At 34.3% G+C, this 25,478-nt stretch overlaps 3 protein-coding genes across 7 annotated transcripts in view; 2 read left to right on the plus strand and 1 right to left on the minus strand.

The window, feature by feature from the left end:
* The window catches only part of schlank (ceramide synthase schlank), an 86,510-nt gene extending 68,439 nt beyond the window's left edge, over positions 1–18,071 (minus strand). For 3 of the 5 annotated variants that reach the window (XM_085950530.1, XM_085950528.1, XM_085950532.1), the window contains exons 1-2: positions 17,768–18,071; positions 17,398–17,518 (exon numbers count right to left, since the gene is read on the minus strand). In XM_085950530.1, the coding sequence (XP_085806656.1) occupies positions 17,398–17,518; positions 17,768–17,946 (300 nt within the window). In that variant the 5' untranslated portion in view covers positions 17,947–18,071. Of the gene's footprint in view, positions 1–14,521; positions 14,567–17,397; positions 17,519–17,767 lie in introns of all 5 variants that reach the window. The other 2 variants (XM_085950527.1, XM_085950531.1) reach the window with 1 other exon arrangement.
* A 493-nt stretch (positions 18,072–18,564) lies between these two features.
* Polr3K (RNA polymerase III subunit K) lies at positions 18,565–20,107 on the plus strand. The gene is made up of 2 exons (XM_085950447.1): positions 18,565–18,807; positions 19,922–20,107. The coding sequence occupies exons 1-2, from the start codon at positions 18,664–18,666 to the stop codon at positions 20,105–20,107; spliced, it is 330 nt and encodes a 109-aa protein (XP_085806573.1). The 5' UTR covers positions 18,565–18,663.
* A 9-nt stretch (positions 20,108–20,116) lies between these two features.
* On the plus strand, positions 20,117–20,872 carry Tcs1 (Threonyl-carbamoyl synthesis 1). The gene has a single exon (XM_085950446.1). The coding sequence runs from the start codon at positions 20,117–20,119 to the stop codon at positions 20,870–20,872; it is 756 nt and encodes a 251-aa protein (XP_085806572.1).
* Positions 20,873–25,478: the final 4,606 nt, after the last annotated feature.

A 25,478-nucleotide genomic window follows, 5' to 3' on the forward strand; every position in this document is an offset into this window, starting at 1 on the left:
GAAAAAATGAAGTCTGAATAAAAGAGTCAAATCATAATGTTGAAATTTGACGCAAGTTTGTTTAGGAACGATAATTTTGTTGTATTTGGTTGAATTAAAAAAAATGAGTGAATAAATCAATGTAAGGACCACTAATGCATTCGCTGATTTAAAAAGACAAAGTGAAGGCATTTGGAGCTTTGCAAATCAAAATTACAAAAAAAAAATAAGTTCGCCATGTATCCACGTTTAAATTATTTCTACGCCAGATATATATTGAAGCAAACAAAAATCTATTTATTGTGTTCTTGATTAGTTTGATAATGCACTTTTAACATTATTTTATTAATAGTAAAAAAGTCGCCTGCGGTGCTGTTCTGTTTCAAAGCTATTAAATATTTTAACTATATGGTTGAAAAATGCTGATCTCGGGGCCCATTTCAAGATGTGGGGCACATGATAGGATCCATTTATCAATGAACGATGATAAATTTGGATTGACTACTATTGAAATTGATTGTGCTAATAAACAAGCACATTCATCGCATGAAAAACAAATTAATTTAAAAATGAATATATAAGTACCTACTTAGTAAAACCTTGTTTATTTTTTTTTCATTTTGTATTAGTACATTGTCGACTATTTAAAAAGGTGTCTGTATTATTTAATGAAATAAAGGGGGGGGGGAGGCGCCAAGATTAGTTTTTTTTTAAAGGGAGGCGTAGTAACATAAAGTTTGGAAACCACTGCCATAGAGGGTACAAGCGTATTATAATACAGGACCCCCCGTTCATCGCGACCCCGGCGAGTGCGGAATAGCGATCTTTTTTTAAAAGTGGAAATTGTGGAAAGGGGAAATTAACCACCAAAATTAATTGTTAATGTCGATGAGACGGGACTCTGGATACGAACCCCAACACGTACGTTTATTTCCATAGAGGAGAACACTGCTTCTAGATTTAAAGCATCCAAGGATCGCCCAACTCTTCTTCTCTCAACTCATTGAAGAAACTGATGGAGGTGATAGAGATGCCATGCGGGTTTGGTGGAAACAATTTAATATTATGAAAGCTATCAGAAACATCGACGAAGCGTGAAATGGAGTCACCCAGTCGTGTATGAAGGGTGTTTGGAAAAGGTTGTTCGATGAAATTGTTGGAAGTTCACTGCAATTATGACAATGATAATATATACAAAATATCATCGACGTGATTAGTCTTATAGCCATATCCGGAGGTGTCGAAGGTGCTGATGTAGATGATATTCAGACTTTGTTAAAATCACACGGCGAACCCTTAAGGGGGATCATTATGCCAACAGAGAATCTAGCGGAAAAATACGAAGCTTGCAATTTGAGATTTTTTTTGATAATTTACAATTTCAACTGTATTAATTAATAAATATGTAGCTGAAAACATTAAAAAGATTTTTTTTTTATAAGTCAAAGATAAATTTACAAATGTAAAAAAATGTGAATTTGTCACATATTTGGTAGGTACATAGCTTTCGTTAGTATTACATTATTTTTATGGTTATACATATTTATTATTAAAATTTAGTTTAAGTTTTCAAATTTTCACCGTTTAGATTTTTGACTAATTCATAGTTTTAATATGTTTTATATCTATTTTAAAAAACATTGATTTTTATAAAAAGAAGATAAGTGTGTATAACTTGAAATCATTTGTTGCAACCATGTCCAGAACGTACCCCCGCGATGAACGTGGGTTACCTGTAGGTAGAGTTGGGTTTCGGGAATTTCCCGACGGGAATTCTCGAAAAATTTTCGAAATTTTCCATCTCGAATCTCTAGAATTAAAATTTTTAACATTTCGGGAAATCCCGGATCTCTAGAATCTTTTCCGGTATTCGGGATTTCTTTATTATAAAATATTAAGAAAAACGATTTTCTATATGAAAAAAGTGAACAGAAAACACAAAACGTTGAAAGACTGGTCGTGGCATTAAACACAATTAAGCCAACGTCGACTCAAAATGAGCGCAATTTTTGCAACATCTGGGAATTTTGTGTCCCAAAAGCGCACGTGATTGTCAGTCTTATTTTCGAAATTCTATTTTAATAAGTAATGTTTTCCTACTTTTATTTTGTTTGTCTTCTTACATAAATAAAAAAAAACATATTTTTTTTGGATTTTGTCTGTTTTTACACTGATTTTAGGACTTTTCAGTATTTTTTTTTAATTTCCCGATATCTTGAGAATTCTTTTCTGGAAATCCCGAATCTCGAGTATTCAAAATTTCATCATTTCGGGAAATCCCGAATCTCGAGATTTTCTCGGGAAATACCCATCTCTACCTGTAGGTACAATGAATTAATAATTATACTTTAGAATTAATAATACACAAATTTCTTTTATTACACTAATTAACAATCAATTAATATTATATATAGTACACAGGGGATTTTCTAATGAACTGATAATGGGGTCGTTTAAATATCGTAACACAGGTAATTATCAGCTGATCGGAAAATTGGAACAGGTTAATTAATACACGTTATCAATTTCAAAACGACACCATCAAAATTACAGTTTGGAGTTTTCCGAACACTAACTCAACAAACAACTTATGAATGCCTAATATTTTATTTTTATGATGCGAAATATTTATGTGAATATTAAGATTTGTTTATATAAATATAAGTATGTAAGTATACTGTATCCACAGAACAGATAATAAATAGAATTCCGATAGGTTATTAGACTATATACCAATACAGTAAATTCTGACGCAGGTTTTTGAATGTGTGAGTGTCCTACGAAAATGAACCACGCATTATAGACGTGCAATAGTATGTGTAATACACCAATATTAAACGAGTGTCAATGCATAAACCGAGAGCAGTTGTCAGTATTCGACGTATGACGCATTCTTGAAAAGTGTTTAAATTTATCCCGTATTCTTCCTTAGGCTGCAGATTTGTTTTATCAGATTTTTATTAGATTTGTTTTATTTAATTGGTGATTCTAATTGGATATAATTGGAATCAAATAAAACCTGCGTCGACGCACGTCTACTGCAATGCCGTGTGTCTGCAGCCTTACTCGAGATCGGTTGCCTGCTTCTCCTTACCCGTTAGGTATTTCAGTTCCCATCATTTCGCTAATTTTCAGATGTGATTTTATAAACCAACTAAAACAGGACATCAAGTTTCCATGTAAATATCGAAGAAGTGCCTACCTACAAGCCGTTAACCAACCTCCTTTTTAACTAATATATCGGAATAATATTTAACTATTGTATTGTTAGCTTCATGTCTAAATTAGATCGCTAAAACACAAATTATCATTGCACATGCTGGGGCTATTTCGATAACTTACAATTATTAAAATATTATCTGCATGTGACAGATCATTGCCGACTCAAGTAGAAAGCCGAAACATTCACAATGACTGGTCCTACTTTTCCCGCCCCTCCCGTTGCTGTCTATGTATGAACAGTCATTGCCTGTCATCGTTCTATAGAGAACTCATACTGACGCGTCTGTTGTGTTCACACAGGGAATGGTTTGATTTGAATAGATAAGTTACATGATAAATAATACACTAGCATTAACACACCTTCTACAGATGTAATGCATAGATAAATGTTACATATTTTTTGAAAATCGATATTACCACCGGTTTTTGTGTGAAGGACTAGTCTGACTTTGACAGATGATGAATAACAAGAAGGTATATTATTTATATTTTATTAATATATTTGATTTTATTTTTTTTATAATTCAATTAGGAACGAGAAAGAACGAATCAATATGTCAAACAATCAGGGATCTGATTTTGACAACTGAAAAGTGGACCACTCGTTGATTGTGAAAAATTTATGCTCAGGCTTTATTAATCTAAAGATGGTGGTGGTCAGATTCGTCAATCGTGCGACGCCCTTACTAAGTGACATGATGTCGATTCCGCGATATACAGTTTCACGCGACATATTAATCATCCCAATAAATATTTATCACAGCACGAAAATAGTTATTGAAAACCACAATACGAATCCATACGGCAACGAAAAAATCCTTTATATCGTGTATTTTTACAGTCATGCAGTCTGTCTTGCAAGAAAGAAACTCTTGTCTTCAGACATGAAACGGAACTTGAACGCCGTCGACACAATATAGGTAGGTATTTGTTGTCAATTCTTAAACATATTTCTCTTAAAATATGTGGTTTTTACATGTATCGACATTTTTTCGATTTTTACAACGTTTTTATTAGCTCGTAATCTTGTTTGTCCAGTACAAATCTTGCAATCGATTTTTAACTAACTTCCCCGACTAGCTAGACATTTGAAACTTTTAGAATATATCAGAACACGATGCCAATGCATTCTTTTAATACTTTTAGCCATCTTTAAGCAGAATTGAATTAATTTTCAGTTAATTCTGTTTTGTATGGAAAGTTATTTCAGAAAAATCCGTAAAAAGTAAAAGACTATTATTGGTTGCTAAGGGGGTGGTCCTAGCAACTAAATTATTAATATATACGTGCGTTACTATGGAAATCAAAATGACATTTCAGTATTCTATATTATTTGCTTGTTTTTTTTATTTGAGTACTTCATATCAAGTACAAGTTTGAGCATATTGAGCATAATAATTCAACAGAAAATTTTAAAACGTTGTAAGTATATAAAAAGTTCTTTTTATCTTGTAATTATTACACTTTTTTCGATACGCGAAAGCAAAATTATTGACTTCGTTCTTGGTAGAATACGTAAATTTACTTTCTTCACAAAATCCAGCGTTTTTCCTGCCAAATAGCTTCTTTTCATACCCCGTCTGGCATGTTTTTGTCAACTACAGTTGGCAACACTGTCGGTGACAACCCAAAAAGAACCTAATTCGATAACAATACAATACTAAGCCAAGTTCGTAGATACCAACTAGTTAGGTAACGCCATATTTAAATGCATGATATACACATGTGTGTAATGTCCGATAACAGTAATTATCAATGATTAAAATACATATTTTGGTTTATAAATTCACAGATAAATGAGTAACAACTCTTATTAAAAACTGTAACACGCTATAATACTCCCAGTGAGTTTCAACTAAAAGAATTAATCGTATATATTATACATCGTTGATAGTTATTTCATATTATTTAAGACTTACATAAGACGTGTGGTATACATATAATTTATACTACATATTCCAATATTCCATATTCAGACTCTGTACCCTAAGAGCGGAATGCACAATCTAAGATCGATCCTAACGATAAGTCGCCGAAAAGCATGACTTAATAACTATAGACAATCCTGAGTATAGAGTTAAGGAATCCTTAACCATAGACTACTTTTGTTATGAACACGCCCCCTTCTGTATTACCGTTTACCACTGACAGCAGCTGTCAAAATAAATTCGCATGTCTATAAAACAGTCCATACACTCAAATTCATTTAACAATGTATCTCAATATTTATATTGATAGTGTTAATTCGTTTGGCATATACTTGCAGAATATTATTTTACTTGTATACGCCAGCCCGCAGAAATACAAAATGCCAGATGATAGAATGACACTTGACGCTAGTGTTACCATGTTAAAAAAAATATCTTGCGGTGCCTGTGGAATCACGTATAATGACTTATAACGTATTATAATTAAATATTAATATGTATTTATAGTTATTGCATTTATAAAATGCAGTTGTCATATTTTTGTCATCGTTTAACAATTATAAAATAATTTACCTAAACTATAGGAAAGAGAATTTTTAAATATGGTATTATTTTCAATAGAAATGAACTTAACTAAGGACAATGTTTCTACATAGTGTTTTCTGCTAAGGAAATTTTAGTTATGACAAATGTTTCTGCATTCCGCTCTAAGCTGCAGACACGCGGCATTGCAGTTGACAATGTTGAGTGTTGACATGCGTAGACGTGTGTCGACACAGGTCTTATTTGATTACAATTACATCCGATTAGATAAAACAAATCCAACTGGTGATTCTAATCGAATGCAATTGGAATCAAATAAAACCCTACGTAGACGCACGTCTACTGTAATGCCGTGTGTCTGCAGCCTTAATATCGACTGTGGTGGATGGCGGCTCTCGTGGTGCAGTGCGTTATGCGCTTGCCTTCCACTCGGGAGTTCTGGGTTCGATCCCGGTCAGGACACAATATTTATGTGTATTTCTCAAAGCTTGGGTGCTAACAACCACCTTGTACGAAAAAGCAAGGACATGGTTATTAATAATTCTAAAAATAAAAAAAATATCGACTCTGGTTAGGCAAAAGGCGTTAACCCTCACTTTTATTTGAGAAACACAATATACACAACTAAATACACGTTCTGTCAAAAGGAATCAAGCCGCAAATGCCGAATTATTGTCGAAATTCAGATTGAGATTTTGTAAAAAGAAAGATCTGTCAAATATGCGTGCAGGAAAAAGGAATCAACCCTCACCCATACCATAATTACTAAGAAAACTCTCATACACAATTTTGTTTCATTTACCTCACGCCCTTCTGAAAACAAATTGGTATATGTATATGTTACGCCGAATGTGCGAAATTGAATATTACATGAAATGGGCAAAATTTTGCCTAAATCATGAAAAATGCAAGCCCGTTGCCTTATTCATGAATTAGACAAAATATCTGGAGAATGCGTGAATTCGGCAGTAATTTTTCTGCCTAGTTCATGTATTGGACAAATTAGATAGTAGCGCTACGGTGGTATTTTTTGCAAATAAACTAAATGTATCAAATGCTCATGCATTGGTCAAAATGTACATATTATATTATCTATGGTCAAAATAGATGATCGCGCTCCGGTGGTGTTTTTTGCAACTAATCAAACTATACAAATGTGTCAAATGTCATTGATTATAATATAAAAATATACCAATCAATAACTACAATGACGTTCATATCCATTTACTATGCGCAAAAAAATTAGAACTATAATATGATAACGGAAGAATTTTATAGAAAAGTATTTTCGCGATTTGATTCGTGCTTGGGTATCAATCGTGCAATGGTCGATTGAATGTTTGTGATAGTTTGTTGAGACTTGATAGCTAACCTCAAAATGGACATTCAGTTGAATAATTTAATTCAGAATTACAAAACCTAACCTAACCTAACAATAATAATATTATATTATGTCCAATTATAACTAATAAAACCATCCGTATTAAATTTACTTTTTCTTCTGTCATGTTGACAGTTCAAAAATTCCATACCCTAGCGAATTCATGTACTCAGCAGAAAATTTACCTAATTCATGAACAGGCTTGACTATTACATGAATTAGCCAAAATTTTGCCCATTTCATGTAATAGTCAATTTCGCACATTCGGTGTAACATAATATGTTTTAAAACATGATTTTATATATTATATAAAATCATGTTTTATTAAGATCTGTCACTCTTGATCACATGCGCATAATTAACATCATGATATACTTAAGGCTATGACTTCAGCTGAGGCATGGTCTAAAAAGATCGTGACTAGGCGATGCGCGTATTGTGCAAATGACGCGAGCCGAACGAAATATAACTTTGTCATAAAAATTCAACATGCGTCCTTTAATGTTATGTTTATTATTATATTCGTAATAATAATAATACATTCATTGACATGTTTTCTTTTTCAGGTGCATGCGGAACGTTTTTTAGTCATCTTTACACAATTTAAGAATATATTCCTCCGACGACATCACAAAACAAATTGACGTGCAAACAGGTCGACTATCGTTCTCTGAATGGCAACGCGGCCGAAATTTTGTTCCACATACAGTTGAAATTTATTTGCCATTTCACTTATGTACGCTCTTAAATAATCTATTTACATGTTGAGCGATTTCATCGTCAAGTATTTCAATATTTTTGAACATTAGAAGTCTTCAACACTCGTAATGATCTGAATGATAAATGAATGAATAAGTCTCCGATTGGCGACGACTGCGAAATTTTGTTCCACATACTGTTGAAAATTATTTGACGTTTCACTTATGCACGCTCTTAACTTTGTGCATTGCCATACTTTACGCATTCTCTGACACGACAAGAAAATAAGTCTTCTTATTCCAATACCAGGACATTATATTGAAGTTAATCCCTCCAAACCAAAACCCGCCACGCACCACACCCGGTCTTAATCGAGCGTATCACGTGGCCCTACATTGGCGATGTGAAGCATCTAGTTAAGTTTTAGGCCGGGAATGCCCTAGGAGGAGATGCCCAGGACTAAGGTTGCTACGCTCAAAGTGAGCTCTGACTGAGTTTAAAGTTACTTTCTAATGCAAAGTGCAGGGGAGAGAAGAGCACAGGAAAATTATGAAAATAAAAATGATTCTAGTGTATATAAAACAAAATAATGAAGCTTATCATACGGACAGCAAAAATTATGTGAAGAGATCTTCAATTTCAATTCAATTTTAATTTTAATTTAATTTCAATTTCAATTTTAATTTATTTTACATATTGTGGACATTACAAATTATAAGTTTAAGACGTTCACAACATGACATTTAGAAACAAATAAATATTATTAAAAAAGTATTATGTAATATTGTAATTATGCAATATTAAGTTATTCTATAGTATAAATGTGTAAATACAAAAAATATGAAGTATATAGGTACAAGGAAGTACACCGGATGAGTTAAGCAGACCCTATTTTAAGAATTTATAAAATAACGTCCACCTATACTCATTCTCACGTAGATGGAATATATCAACATCCGAAGCAATTTGGTTGAACAGAGTTATTGCTCTACCAATTGGCATCACCAATGGCAGGTTAGTTCTGCTCCTCGGGAGAACAAACAACTGATGCTCCCGATTTCTAAGATAGTTATCAGGGACACACAAGTCAATATTACCAAGAATGGCAGAGTTCTCATTCACACCACGTATTAGTCGAAAAAAATACGTGGCCAAATATTGATATCTTCTAGCACTTAAACTACAGTATGTTAGCATACCTAAGAGAAAGTCAGTTGGATAAAGCCACGGATAGTATCCATATAACCTCAAATAAAGGAGTCTCAAAAATTTCTTTTGAACTCGCTTCACCATAAGGTCATATTTCAACTGATGCGGGGCCCAAACAATCGCAGCCGGCTTCTCACTAAGGAATTATAAAGAATTTTTAATACAGTAACATCCGAAAAGACCCGGGAAGTACGCAAGACGAAGCCCAACATTTGTAGCGCCGTTTTACAAATGATAGCTATATGACCACTAAATGACAGCTTACTGTCAAACGTAATGCCAAGATCCCTTACAGATGGTATTCGCGAAAGAACTCTGCCATTCATCGAATATTGGAAAAATAATACTCGCGAGGCTCTGGTAAATGATAAAATATTGCATTTTTCAATATTGAAGTCCAGTTTGTTACGCCTGCCCCAATCTAATATATTGTCTATATCAAGTTGGAGTTGACGACAATCGTCCAAGGTGACAACTTCCATGAAGAGTTACAGGTCATCAGCGAACAACAAAAACATAGCATTTTTAATGACCATTGCTATGTCATTTATAAAAATCGTAAACAGCAATGGCCCCAAGTTTGAGCCCTGAGGGACACCAGAAAATGTATTGAACATCTGTGACTGATAGACGCCATACGATACGTATTGTTGACGATTCCTAAAATAGCTCCCGAATAACTTCAGAAAACGATCGGACAATCCAATTAGTTGGAGTTTTTCCAACAGGATGTCGTGATCGACTCTGTCAAACGCTTTTGAGAAGTCATTGTAGGAACAGTCAACCTGATGGCCTCTATCTAGTGCTGACGACACATAATCTACAAATACCATCAGGTTAGTTTCCGTTGATCGGCCAACTCTAAATCCATGCTGCTCATTCATTATAAATGACTCAATTTTTGGATAAATCATGTTATGCATGATCATCTCAAGAACTTTTGCGGGTGCCGAGAGAACAGCCACCGGCCTGTAGTTCTCCACTGATGACTCAGCACCACTCTTATGGATTGGAGTAACCTTTGACATCTTCCACAATTCGGGAAAGATACCCGTCTCCATCACAAGATTAAATATATATGAAAGCGGGCCTTTGACAAAGTCAATACACCCCTTTAAAAAAAATGTTGGGAGATTATCCGGCCCTAAAGATCGTGTGTTCTTTATCTTTTTAATGAACCTAAACACAATAGCAACATCAATCGGAAGGATATCAATAGATTGGGCACCGCGTGATGGTTTTCTTGACGTTGAGGCAACATCCAGATTCGGACTACTACTTGCGTAGACAGACCTAAAGTGACCGGCAAATGCCTCTGCTACTCCAGATCCGGTCACCTCTTCGCCTTTCCAACTCATTGAATTGGCAAACCCACCATCCCTTCTTAAAGATTTAACATAGTCCCAAAACGATTTAGAATTTTCGCGGATGCAATTTTCTACCGTTTCTATATGCGCTCGATAGGCCAGTCGAACAGCTTGCCGCACTCTTGAGCGATAAAGACTAATCATTTCATAGTCTTGCTGAATATGCTTAGTCTTCCAAGTTCTATGGTAATAATGTTTGACCCTAATGTCCCCGACAATTTCCCGAGAAAACCACCTCGGGTATCGCCTTCCACCACGACATGGCGACTTCCTTGTAAAACACGCCCGCAGTACGACGCCGCAAATTTTTTAAATGCAAGATAATTGGCCTTAGTAGCAACCAAGTCGGACGGCCCGGTGGGCCCAACAGCAGGTTGTATCTCCTCCCGTTCGGAGCACATTCTAAGACATTCCCAGAGGATGTGGTTGGCATCCTGAATCTCCCCTCCGCATGGACATGTCGGACGGCTTACAAGTCCAAGCTCAAAGAGCTTGCCAGCGAACCCACCGTGTCCAGTCACAAATTGACTGGTGTGATGGTCAGGAGTCAAATATTTGGTTATCTCCAATCGCCATTTAATATTTGGAAAAAACATATATGTGTGCCGGCCCTTGGTTGATTCATCCCACCGTCGCTGCCAGGTCTTCCACGCCGCGTCAAGCGTCATGAGACGTATTGTCCGCTTCAACGATACCAGGGCAATGATTAGAATTCTTCGAGTGCAATTGATCTTTCCTCGAGGGAAGAGCGAATGTAGGTACACATTGCAATACGGCCTCAAGTGGCGGAGGCCGCGTGCTAAAATGCTATGAAATAGTATGATTCCACGCGAAAACGATATTGCGAAATAACTGCCCAAGTACTCATAAGACTACGTCATAATATACATTATATCAAAATTATAAATCGGCGACAAGTTTACGAGTATACAAACGTAATTGTTAAATATATTATGTACCGAAGTCAGTACAAAAGACAATAATATGTCATAATAAAATTATATTTGGAAACTCTGAAGTACTTTTTTGCGCAATATAAGAAATAATTACCAGATAAAAAGAACTTTTTATAGGTATAAAACGTTTTTAAATTTTCTGTTGAATCATATAAATTTGATATGACTAGCTTAAACGATCAAAAAATTTTTTACTTGATAGAAATACTGAATAAATATAGAATACTGAAATGTCCTGACATTTCATATTGATTTCCATAGTAACGCACGTATATATTAATAATTTAGTTTCTACGACCCAAGACCCCTAGCAACCAATAATAGTGTTTTACTTTTTACGGATTTCTTCCGAAATAACTTTTCATACAAAACAGAATTCACTGAAAATGAATTCAATTCTACTTAAAGATGGCTAAAAGTATTAAAAGAATGCATTGGCATCGCGTTCTGATATAAATATTCTAAAAGTTTCAAATTTAATGTCCAACTAGACGGGAAGTTAGTTAAAAATCGATTGCAAGATTTGTACTGGATAAACAACCACCGGACAAACAAAAATACGACCTAATAAAAACGTTGCAAAATAAGGTCGTTGCTTGGCGGGTAATCTGTGACCGTGTCCGGAAAATTGTACGTATGCAGGTCGCCGTATCACACTTCGCAGCGAGCTGCTGTACCGGAGACAGATGGCCGTACAGCATTGAGATAAAAAATAACACGTCGTTCGTGGAAAGTGTCATGAGTGTTATAGGTACGTACGTTACATAACCATTGCTATGCGAAATTTATTAGATTCACCGAAGCTGTAATGGTGCGAAACATAGTAGCTTTAAGAACATACTTCAGTGAAACGGCAAATAATTTTCAACAGTAGGTGCGACGAAATTTCGCACGCGTCGCCAATCGGAGACGGACAAACGAAGTGTGCGCACGTCGATTTGTTTTGTCATGGCATCGGATGAATATATTCTTAAATCGTGTAAAGATGACTAAAAAACTTTACATATTATGTACTTGAAAAAGAAAACATGTCAATGAATATAGTATTATTATTAGTAATATAACAATAAACATAACATTGAATATACGCATGTTGAATTTTTATGACAAATTATAATCCGCGCATTTAGACCATGCCTCAACTGAAGTATAGCCTTAAGGCGAATCATCTACCTACCAGAGGAACCTAGCGAAAAACTAAGCTTGCTATTTGACACATTTTTTTTGATAATTTACAATTTAAGCTGTCGATATTAAAACTAAAGGATTTCAAGTTATACTTATACATTTACACTTTTGTTTAAAATATGTATGTACCTAGTAACAATTTCTTAGTAATACGTGTACCGTTACGCCCTATTCGAGATTGCCTTATGGATTACCCTAAAGCCAAGATATAAAATACCGACGACCCGGTTCGCTGGATTTCGAAATCCAGTGATTTTTTTTTAAATTGTAATACCCCATTTAAACTAAAAATACTTATGTTGCATTTATTGAAAAAAAATGTCCTGTAACTTCAAAGCAACAGTGACATAACTGAAATAACTTACTGTTAATAATATTAGATAAAAAATACCATTATCAAATATTATAAACAGCAGAAAAAACAAAATGAGCATAGGTATAGTTAAAGATTTGATTTATATGAAACAATCATTAAAGTTCAATTATTATCGTCTCGAAACTAGAATTTTTGACTTATCCCATTTTTGCTTTCATATAGCAGTGTGTAACATTTTTTTATATCAATACAAATCACGAAGTCAATAACGGGGGGGCACATATAACCTAAAAAGATATCGTGTAAGATTTTCAGTGGGATAGTTATTAAAATTGTACAATTTGATTTCCAAACGTAAATTTTTCGTGTGGAAAAGTATGAAACGCATGCATAGGTATGTATCCGAATCGTAAACACTACACTTTTATAATATTATTAAACTAACTGTGTAAAATAGAAGTATGTACCTACACAGGTAATGCAGACCTAAAAACATAATAGTATAGGGGGGGAAAACACAGCAATAATGTCTACATGCCAAAGGTTGTAAGTCACATTAATGTGACTTACAACCTTTGGCATGCGAACGTTCGTTTTTATTGGACATAATTAAAATAAGACCGAACCACCCCCAAAAAAAAAATAAGTACCAACTTGAACATATAAAAAACGGACATTTCACTATGGACAATTACATGTTTTTTTTAAAAGAAGCATCATTCGTTTCATTTAAGTATAAAAAATATTTAATATATTTTTAAAATGGCATAAAATAAGTATGTATACAAATCATAAAACCAAGCCAAACCGTATCTAATACTTTTCCAAATGCAGATGATAAAATACTAAAAAAAGACCTAAGTACTAATTATTGCATTCGTGATAAAAATATTATTTAATGATCTTTGATTGTGTATTAATGTGCAGAATTGAAATGCGTCTGCAGCTGTTCGATAATTATTGAGTCCTTCAAAAGTAAATTCACACCTTTTCCTTTAGTGTCATTTGGCACACCTGACATGGTTTTGGTTTTGAAACACTCAATTATTATTCAAACAAATATTATGAATATATTGACTTATTGTTTAGAGCCCAATTTGTGACGTGGGTAGGCATGTTTTTAAAAGAAAACAATTATTCTTCTATACAGTGCACAAAATTGTGAGCAAATCATACAAATATAAGATCGAATATGCATATTTATTAATTTAAAATACAATTCCGTAACAAATATGTATACAAATTCTATAGAAACATGTGTACGAAATCGAATGTCATTTTTCCATATATCTATAGAAATTTGGCACAATTAATCCCATAATAATCATTGCAACGAATAAGCCCTTTAAACCTAGATAAAAATCTGAACAAAAAAACCCTTTAATTGGCATAATGTAGCGCTAGTTATATAATTTATAAAAATAGCTTGAGAAATAATGAACTACCAAGCACCCTCATTTAAAAAGTGGACGAACGAATACGAGATGACAAAAGACTTTTACAAAAATGGTGTTGCAATTAATGAAATAAGGGTCGAAGCACACCAGCCGCAAAACGGGGTCGACGCCGACCAGAAAAACACGACCGTAATAATTTTCGTACAAGTTTTTTCTCTGGGAGTCGTATTTTGGAGGTCAGTATCGGCCGCGCTTTGCGGCTGGTGTGCCCCGACCGTTATATGCATAATTAATTATTTTTGCGCTAATTCTGTGCCATAATATGATCAGACATACCGGTATTTCCAACTCATCATGTTTCGCTGGACGACCGTACCCGTTCTAGACAAATAAATAAAAAAAAATCCTGAGAAAACATACTTATTCCCGCAATCGCGTCGCTTGTCGCGTGAAATACAACGCCTGCGCGAGCAATATTACTGTTGCGAATGCTCGTTTTTACTACGTTAAAATTATGCGCGCGCAGGTGATATTATCGGTGCAACTACTACGCGAATGCAAGATTAAGTCGCTAAAATGGCTTAACTGCCAATAACAAACACACTTATGACAAAATGGTACTGCCTTATCATTTTGGTGACAGTTTGCTGGAGTTCCTGGGAATTAAACTATTAAATTTACGATAAAATCAGTAAATAAAATAACTAAAACTAAACTTTGTTTTCTTTTATAGTGTTAAATGTAAATTCATGGTGGAACTGCATTGTATTATTTGATTAATAATACAATTAAACCGGTACAAAATTTAATTAATAAAGTGGAATAAGTACTTACTATAAAATTGTGTTTTATTCAATTAAACAAATAATTAATCAAATAATATAATACTGAACTAACAAAGTGGGTAGGTATAAAAATATCTTTCTCAAGAAGGGAAATGCTGTAAATAAGTCAAAAATTAAAAATTTGCACAAGTAAAAATAAAGCCTGTAAGTACAAATCGTAAACTTTGCAAGAAATATAATTTACGTCGACCTATCTTTCTTCTGCTAGAAAACAATATTAAAAAAAACTGTTTAATTTGTGTATAAAACCAAGAAAGGATGTGGCATCATAATTACACAAATAAATTTCCTTCAAAGTATACGAACTACTCGAGCTTTATAGGGCATCCATGGACTGAAACCGTATGCGGTTTCGAAACGTGTGCTATACTAAGCTTTTCTCTTCTGTTCATGGAAATATTTTTCACCAAGTATATTATAAGCATCTGATCGTATCCGTTTATACTATACACTTACACTCACAAATTTAGTGAAAATATATTTTAATGAACAAAAATCATAAGTTTAGTATGGCACACGGATGTAAACCGCATACGGTTTCGTCCATGGATGGCCTCTTAACCCTGTGTTATATTCTTAATTTTCGACGTAATATTGGGCAGTTATTGGAAGAGAATCTGGGTACAAGTCGGTTATGGGGAAGCCAGCGGCAAACATATTTTGAAAATAGCCGATATACTGGATTATTTGTTAGGTTAGGTTAAGTTTTCATTCTTGAATTAATGAATTTCCCCAAAATCGGATATGACAATTAGCGCGGGTCCCGCCTGGCTTCCCCATAACCGACTTGTACCAGAATCTATCTATAGGTATAGTAGTTTTAGTATTTTAAAAAATATAAAAAAAATGAGAGCAATAATAATACCTATATTAGTTAATTTTAGTCATGAAATTATGAAGCATATTATATTCAGTAGGTTAATAATTATTAATACATTACTAAACACAGTAAATTGCATGGTTAGGTACAGCAGCTAATGAATGTCAACACAAACCTATCCTACCTACAAATACGAGTGCTTAAAGTCAGACAACGTTATCTACAAAAAATGTTTTTTTTTTTTTTTTGAGATAACGTTATTTTACATTTACGGTTACATGATAGTCAAACAACATTATGTCAATTTTTTTCTAATTTTTTATTAAATCGTCAGTAAAGTTTAACGCTAACTACATAAGTAACCCTTGTTTTCATATTTTTTAAAAACTATCCCTATAAATTTTAACATCATAAGCAAGATAAATGTACAATACACAATAAATTATAAAATATTAACATTAGGTTTTAAATAAACATTTCCCTTGTTGAGTAACAAGAATCTAAAATAACGATTTTTGGCTCTCCTGTAAAGTTGCACTTTTGTAGATAGTGTTGTTTGACACTAAGCCCTCGAATAGTGGGTGGAGGTAGGCTATTGAGATCCGACATAAATGTACACATTAAACTTCCATTAGTCATACGTATTTTTTTGTTTTTATTGAACTAGACTACAATTTACAAATGGTGCTGGTTAGTTTTTTAAAATCAATTAAACCTAGCCTAAATCAAACCATAATCGTTTTGGTATATTTTGGGCACTTTTTCATTTTCATACTTATTTGTTTTCGTTGGATTAAGAATACATATTACACATATTGTTGGTTTTTGGTTTAGTCCTGCCTAAACCAAACTATAAGAGATAAAAAATATTATTCTATCTATAAAATATCCAAAGTTATGTATGAATTAATTGAACAATTTTATGGATATATTATGTACGAGTATTTTTTTACTATTATCTATTATGGCTTGGTTTCGCAGGGGTTAATTGAATTTTAAAAACTAACCAACACCATCTGTAAATTGTCAATTTCAATGAAGACAAATACCTACGTATGACTGACAAAGTAGTTAAGTGTGCACTATGTATGGCGGATCTTAACAGCCTACCTTCACCCTTCGCCACATATAGATATCTATAATAATATACCTAATATGTGTAAGAAACGATTAAATTACATTAGATAAATTACAAAATCTATTTCATATCAGATACTATGTATGGTTACAATAGGTTCAAATTAAAATTGTAGCAAATTGGGAAATCTTTTACGTAAATCGAACCAATATGTTTTAATACTTTAATGTAAAACTATTGTTATTTTATATTGAGGATTTTAGTATATGTACATTTAATTTCAAATTATGATTGCCAAATTGAAATAAGTCTGACATTTGAAATTGAGTGATCATAGGAAACAACGTGATTCAAAAATCTGTCAATGAATCAGGATGCCAGAATTGTGGCAGTCCAATCGATTTTTTTGACAGAAGAAAAACCATGCGAGAATGTTTGTTATATTAGTATACATTATTTTAGACCTTACCTGTTTGTGGTTGATCTTCCCATTTTTCTGATAAGCGGCTTCCAGAACGGCATTGACCGTAGCTTTCTTCGGTCTAGAATTTTTAATTCCAATGGATATCCCAACAGGTGCGAACCAATATCTGTTGATGAAATATTTTCGTCAGATTCATAGGCGGAAGTTAAGCAACACATTACATTTTATTTCCTGACGATTAAGGCATGAAACGTTACAACACGCCGCACGATCTCAAGCGTGAGCGGCATCCAAATGAGATTCGCAATAAAACATGCGTGCACGAGTTTCATTCACTTCACTAATTAAATTTATAAATGACAATATCACATCTGTAAGAACATTTTCATAGAATAATAAAATTTGTAATATTCACCTATCTAAAACGTATCGTATCAGTAGCATTACCAATGCCATGGGCAGTGGATAAATTAAATCTGAATAATCCGCATATTGAATAGTTTTGCTCGAGCCGGGAGCGATATCGGCCCATGTCGTATTCGGCGGTAACCAAACGTCTTCCGACCAAAACCCATCTAATATACTTCGAAGCATTTTAGGAATTACTTAGAACCGACACTTTAACCGTGGAATATGACCGAAAACAAACTAAATCGACCTATCGCTATGAACAGTACGAACGCAAGCCAACTCCCATGTTTGTATCACGTCATGTAAGTGGGTAAGGAAGTTTTCTGTTCTGCCCAAATTAACGGCGCATAGAGAATGCAACTGGTATTGCCATCTTAAAAAATGCTACTGTACAGTGCACTAATCTGCCAAAGCCAAAATGCAAAAAAATATCATTTACACATATTATAGCCAAATAAAAAACTCAATTACTCGTTAAAAATATTTTTTTTTAATTTAAATAAACGTCTTTAAGAATTTTAAATGATTAATCGATTTACGCAAATGTTCCGTTGTGCAGGATACTTGGTCCAAAAATTACCCTACATATTTATATAGGTATTGATAATATTATGACATTATATAAAATCGTCTACTATCATACTATTTATATTTTAGAGATATATAATGAATTAAAACATTCCAAAAATTTAAGTGTGATGTATGTTTAACTATTACTTTGTCCATGTAATGTAGGATTGATTTTGCTGGCTGTAAACATTAAACATGCTTGTTGTCATGACGTCAGCATTCAGCAAACTTGTCTTCAATAATGTCATCATTTAACCGCGTGTTTCATCTGTCATCCAGACGTCAAATGATTTTGCAGGTTACTCGTTTTGACTCAACGAAAAATAAACTATGATATTATTCTGTCCGACCTGCGCAAATATATTATTGGTAGAAGAATCACACGAATCAAGTTTGAGGTATGCCTGCAATACATGTCCGTACGTGTATCAAATAGGAAAGAAAATCAGCAGTAAAACATATCCAAAACTAAAGGTACTACACGGAATTGTATCATTCAGCATTCATAGTACCTACCTATACAATATTATTGCTAAAATTGTTGTACAGTACTACATATTTCTTAAGAAATACTTGAAGACGACCCCTTATCCATATTTTTAATGAAAAAATCAAAATACACCTTGTTACATCATTTTATACTATGAAAATTATACAATTTATTGTGTTTAATGAAAACTAAACACGATGACGATGACAGTAGCAAGCTTAACAATTAACATGGCCGATGACAGTTGGATTTTTCTATTAACAATCTTGACAATTCTAATAAGGTGTTTGGTTTTAAACTGATCACAGAATATTATATTATTCAGTTGGTTAATTATTAATACATTACTAAAACACAGTAAATTCCATGGTTAGGTAAAGCAGCTAATGAATGTCAACACAAACCTATGTATCTACAAATAGTGGGTGGATTAACTTTTTAAATAAACAAATATTTGAGATTCAGAGAAATATATATTATAATATATCCTAGAAAAAAATACCGGGTGGCAGAGCCACCTGTCAACATTCTTGTTGATACAATCAATGCAGTGGCGAAGGATGGAGGTAGACTGTAGAGATCTGACATAAATAGTGCACACTAAACTTTGTCAGTCATACTTATTCGTTTTTATCGAATTAAGAATACAGATAGTATTGGTCAATTATTAAAATTCAACTAAACCTTGCCTAGACCAAACCATAATAGATATTACATAAAAAAATGTGCTACTATCTTTAAAATATCTAACCAATATAATCTGCAATTTGTATTCATAGTTCAGTGAAAACAAATAAGTATGACTGACAATGTTTAGTGTGCACTATTTTCATCGGATCTCTACAGCCAACGTCCACCCTTCGCCACAGGTCTACAGTGGCATAGTCCATCCATCTCAGTTTTGGATATCAAGGTCTTCTCTTGCCCGCCTTGCTGGTAACTCCTCGTAGTACTGGTATTTAACAACAAATCAGGACTGGTACCTCCCACTTACATTAATACTAATAATATTACTCCACATCAAATCCAGATAGAATATGAAGAAGGCGAGACCCTTCCAGGGCTGGAAAGCCTTTACATAACTATTTTTTTTTTCAGGAACTCGACTATGTCATGGGTGGTGCAGCCGCATGGGAGAATGTAGATTCAACAGAAGCCGTATGTCCAAAATGTGCGCATGGCACGGCATTCTTTATGCAGATTCAAACACGCTCCGCTGATGAACCGATGACCACATTCTATCGATGCTGCAACCACTGCTGTGCTCACAATTGGCGTGATTAAGTCCAAAAGATGTTAAAGACTTTACACTTTGTAATTTTAACTAAAAAAAATAATATCTTTCTAAAATTAAGTGCTTTGCGTTATTCATCTTTAAAAATGAAGGACAATAATTTAACTATGGTTATTGAATGTCTCGATGCGGACGCAGAAAACTTAGCTGCTGATCTTTTAAAGAAGCAAAAGGTGATTGCCGTTCCGACGGATACCGTGTACGGACTGGCCTGCAGTGCTAATTCGCCGGAAGCAATTAAAAAACTGTACGATATCAAGATCAGAGATGAATTAAAACCTGTGGCCATCTGCGTCAGCAATCTCCATGAAGTGAGACTGTGGGGAGTAGCTGAACATTTACCGGATAGTCTACTCAATAAATTACTTCCCGGCCCTGTAACGTTGGTGTTTGAAAAGACTTCACTTCTCAGTAATCCATTCCTAAACCCGCATACAACAAAGATAGGAATTAGAATACCGGATTATGGATTCATTCAACGAGTTGCTGGTATTTCGGGGATTCCGATAGCTTTGACGAGTGCAAATATAAGTAGTGTACAATCGAGTTTATCCGTTGGGGAATTTCAATGTCTCTATTCTAAACTGGCCGCTGTTTTCGATGGAGGATTACTTGGTAAAGGTCTGCAGGAGGAAAGAGCTGGCTCTACCGTTGTGGATCTATCCAATCCTGGCTTTTATACAGTATTGAGAGAAGGCGTTGCTTTTGAGAAAACTATCGAATTATTGGAAAGTTACAATATACATTCAGAGTGAACCTTTTGTTTAAAAAATGCACTATTTTTATATTATAAATCATGTTTCTGTACTTGCACATGAATACATAATGTACTTATTAAATTAACATTTTTAATGTTGAATCAGGAACTCTAGAATTTTGACTTTCTAAGTTTTTTTAAATCACTCAATTTTGTATGTGAAAGTAAAAGGGAGATAAGTCTAAAATCATTTCTTTTTATGAAAGAGAAAACTTGTATGGGACTTTCTGTTTATATGTGAAATTTACCAGTTCAATGGCATCGATTCGACTCGCATGATTAATTTGGCATGTGTTGCATTTTTTTGTTTTCAATATTTCTGACTTGTCTCCCTTTTCCTTTTATATTTAGAATTCCGAATTGTGAACATTAATTAAAATTAATATGTAATATTTGTTAATCCATCATCATCATTATTAATGGCACCACAACCCCTGGTGGGTTTTGGCCTCTAAAAACTTGTTTCATTATGACACTCCAGTTGCTTTAGTCGAGCATTCTTAAATCATCTCATGTGCAGTCCAGTCATTTCAGTTTCAGCCGTCCAGGTCTTCTCTTGTCCTCAAAGAATGTGTAAATAACCCGCATTGCTGATAACTCTTCGTAGCGCTGGTATTTAATAACAAATCGCCCACTTGCGGTGATACCCAATATTTTTAATTGGAGGAACTATTGAACTATGTTGTAAAATATAGAAGAACACCTATGTGGCTGACACAGGTTTGATAGAATTTAAAATCAACAACAAATGTTTCCAGTTTGCAGCTGGTTTACCGGCTACAAACAAACATTGTATTAATATAAGTGATTGTTTTCATAAAATCGTTCAAAAATAACCATCACGCAACTATCCAAGCTGAACTTTGAAAACGTTTCATTGTTGTAAATATAGTATTGTTATTGATCAATTGTTTAATAGATTTCAAAGAAAGTGGCAAGTTATTTTTATTCACAAATAGAACCAGGTTCAACAGTTGAATGATTGGTTATCAAATTATGAAGGCTCTCGCGGTGCAGTGCGTAAGGCACTGGCCTTTCATCCAGGAGCTTCGGGTTCGATTCCCGTTGAGGACAGAATATATTTATTAGAATTTCTCAAAGCCTGGGTGTTTGCGATTGTTTCACTTCTATTACTAAATACATTACTGTCATTGGTCCTCTAGGCCTCTTGTGGTCTTAAAAAGAAATTATATGATTTCATTAAATTATGTTGATAATGTTATATTATATATTGTATGCATAAAGAAAAAATCAAAATCGTTACTTTTGAAGAGAGCATTGAGATTTAAAACTCTTTGAACAAAAAACTTATAAAATAACCATGATCTTGGGCACTGCAGACATATATATAAACATAAATGCACACATGCATCTGGAATTCATTTTAATGCATTGAATTGGATTTTTAAAAATATTAATACATAGTTTTAATTGAATTTTTAATATAATTTTCACACAAATTGGCAGGAAATAAAATGTAAAACTGGGAATTAAATGTACTAAAATGAAACAGAACTGCAGAAACTACACGCAAATAGCAAGAAAACGTCAACTCCGGGCAAGTTAAATTGGGGTTTCACTGTAAATTGTCTCATTTTAATTTAAATGCTACTATTATAAAATTGTTACATAATCAACTATTTCTATATGTGACGATTTGTTTTGTATAATTTTATTATAATAGTAACAGATGATCTTATAACCATAAAGAAAAAAATATGAATCTACACAGAACACTACGGAATACCTACCATAAAGTTACCGTGATAGCATTATATGTACCGACTCTTGACTATGGTCTGTTGTGGGGTTCCCAAAACGTCAGCGAAAGACATTAAATACCAAATAAAATTGTTTTGTTTACTGAAACTAGGAGAAAGAGATTTTTAATTTGCTGCATCCAAACTGACCAGGAGAGTCAAATTTATTAAACACGATGGTTCGTTTAATGTAACCAACAGCCGATAAAGAATTTTTTATGGATCTGTGATGCTCATTTCACCAATCTCAGTGCACCAACAGCAAACAAAAATGGAATCATAATTTTTCTTCCAGTATTGTATTTTTAATTCTATATTATGTAATTTATTGTTTAATAAATTATTCTTCCATCTATAAGGTTGTTTCTTTTGATTTTAAATTTTATGTTTATCATCATCATCATCAGCCTGAATCTATCCACTGCTGGATGAAGGCCTCTTCAAGTTGCTTCCACTTCTCTCGGTCCTGTGCATTGCGTTGCCACGTACTTCCGCAGAACTTTATCATTTCATCGATCCAGCGGCCTCTAGGTCTACCTTGTGGACGTTTTGTACTTCTTGGATACCACTGGATGACTAGATTTGTCCAACGATTGTCTCTTCTTCGAGCTATGTGTCCAGCCCATCTCCATTTAAGGCTTTTAATAAACTCTATTACATCGCAAACCCTTGTCTGCTTCCTTATCCACTCATTCCTCTTTTTGTCCTTTCGCGTTATGCCCAGCATGCACCTCTCCATACCACGTTGTGCTACTCTAAGTTTCTGGATCTCTCTTTTACTTAGGGTCCATGTTTCACACGCATATGTCATCACGGGAAGCACACACTGGTTGAACACTTTGCGCTTTAGGCACAGTGGAAGGTCACTTTTGAAGACATTATTCAGGCGGCCAAAAGCACTCCAGCCTAGCTTTACTCTGCGAACAATTTCATCAAATATACATCCATCTATAGATACTTGTTGTCCCAGATAGATGTAGCTTTTCACCTGTTCGAGCTGAGTGCCATTGATGAGGATCTCTTTTTGGCCTGCAAAGCAGTTGAATATGACTTTCGTCTTTGTTACATTTATTTTCAAACCTACTTTGTTGCTTACTTCAGCGAGTTCCTGCATTCTGCTTTGGAGGTCTTCTGAGTCTTGCGAGAAAATTACTATGTCATCGGCAAAGCGCAGATGACTCAGGTATTCTCCATTTATGGGGATCCCTTTGTCATTCCAGTCAAGTTGCCTGAATAAGTCTTCAAGGCTAGCTGTAAATAGTTTAGGTGAGATTGTATCACCTTGTCGGACTCCTTTGCTGATAGGAAATCTGCGCGATGGTTTATGGAGGTTTACAGATGCTGTTGCGCTACTGTATATATTATTGAAAATATTTATATAGCGTCCAGGGATTCCTTGTTTTCTGAGTGCGTCGAGTATTGAACATTTCTTTATCGAATCAAACGCCTTCTCATAGTCTATAAAACCCATGCATAGTGGCAGTTTGTATTCCTGGTACCGCTCTATGATTTCTCTGACGACTTGGATATGGTCCATAGTGCTGTATCCTCCTCTAAATCCGGCTTGTTCTCTCGGTTGGTTCTCGTCTAGTACATTTTGCAGACGGTTTGAGAGAATTTTTGTGAACGTCTTGTAGAGAATAGGGAGTAGACTTATTGGACGATAATTTGCTAGGTCTTCTCTGTCACCTTTTTTGTGAAGAATGACAATGCTGGCATTTTTCCATACCTCTGGGACATCCTCTTTGCATATGCAGGCTGTGAACAATTGTGCAAGTTTTTCATTTGCATCCTTTCCTGCTTTTTTGAGGATATCTATCGTTAAGCCGTCTTCCCCGGGGGCTTTCCCACTTTTCATGTAATTTAAAGCATGGGTTACTTCCCAGGATGTAATTTCGGGAGTATGGTCTTCCGAATTTCCATTTCTCTGAAGATCTAAGTCTATAGTCGTATTGTCAGTGTCATCACTGTAGAGATCGCTGTAGAACTCTTCAACTCGGCTTAACAAGTGTTCCCAATTTCTGACGATAGAACCATCTTTTGCTTTTAGTGCTGTGATTTGACGTTTTCCTATCGACAAGCATTGCTTGTTTTTGTTTAAACTTCTGCCTGCTTTCACAATTGCTTGTATGAGGTTTACATTGAATTTACGAAGGTCTTCTCTAATCTTCCTTCGGAGGGTTTTGCAAAGTGATGAAAACTCCATATCGTTTTGTGCCTGTCTATCGCTCTTGGTTTTCCTTCTCTGCTCCATAAGATTCAATGTTGCCTTCGAAAGCTTGGTGGAAGGTGTAACTTCTGAGCTTTTTACGCCTGTTTTTTCTGCACATTGTAGAATAATATTCGTTATATCCTCCGCGTTGGATAGGGAAACGGTTTCGTTCTCATCTAAGAAAGCCGATAGTGCATTTTTGAGTTCATTTTGGAATTCAGTATTGTTCTGCAGGTATACGCGAACATTTGACTTCTTCTGCAGTTTATACTTTTTTATAAGCCACTAATTTATTTATTCATAAATGGCACATGCACCTATGAAACAAAATACCCGAACGGAGGCATTGAATATGTCAGTAGACGAACTATTAAAAAGAGAATAAATCCTTGGTATTGAAGAATAAACAGAAGTTGGCTTTATAAAAAATCATCATGAAAGAAGGTCACAATCTTTTGTCTGCCTCGTAGGGAGACAAAACTTGATCAAAATCAACAGTTTGGGACAGTAGAAAATTGAGTTTACAGTTTTATACATAACCAAAAGGTCAAAATAAATGCCGGCTTGATTTTAATGTGTACAGAATAGTTATCTCTAAAAAACAAAATGTATTAAGTACTTAATTAACATAA

Source organism: Rhyacophila brunnea, unplaced genomic scaffold (genome assembly GCF_057557595.1).
Source record: "Rhyacophila brunnea isolate RB1 unplaced genomic scaffold, BYU_Rbru_1.0 scaffold_23, whole genome shotgun sequence".
Lineage (NCBI taxonomy): Eukaryota > Metazoa > Arthropoda > Insecta > Trichoptera > Rhyacophilidae > Rhyacophila > Rhyacophila brunnea.

Excerpts from the sequence above, each read along its gene's own strand:
- Polr3K (XM_085950447.1), top strand. The coding sequence starts at position 18,664 with ATGATATTATTCTGTCCGACCTGCGCAAATATATTATTGGTAGAAGAA. Across the intron at positions 18,808-19,921 it reads AAACATATCCAAAACTAAAG|GAACTCGACTATGTCATGGG; the intron begins GTACTACACGGA and ends TTTTTTTTTCAG.
- Tcs1 (XM_085950446.1), top strand. The coding sequence starts at position 20,117 with ATGTTAAAGACTTTACACTTTGTAATTTTAACTAAAAAAAATAATATC.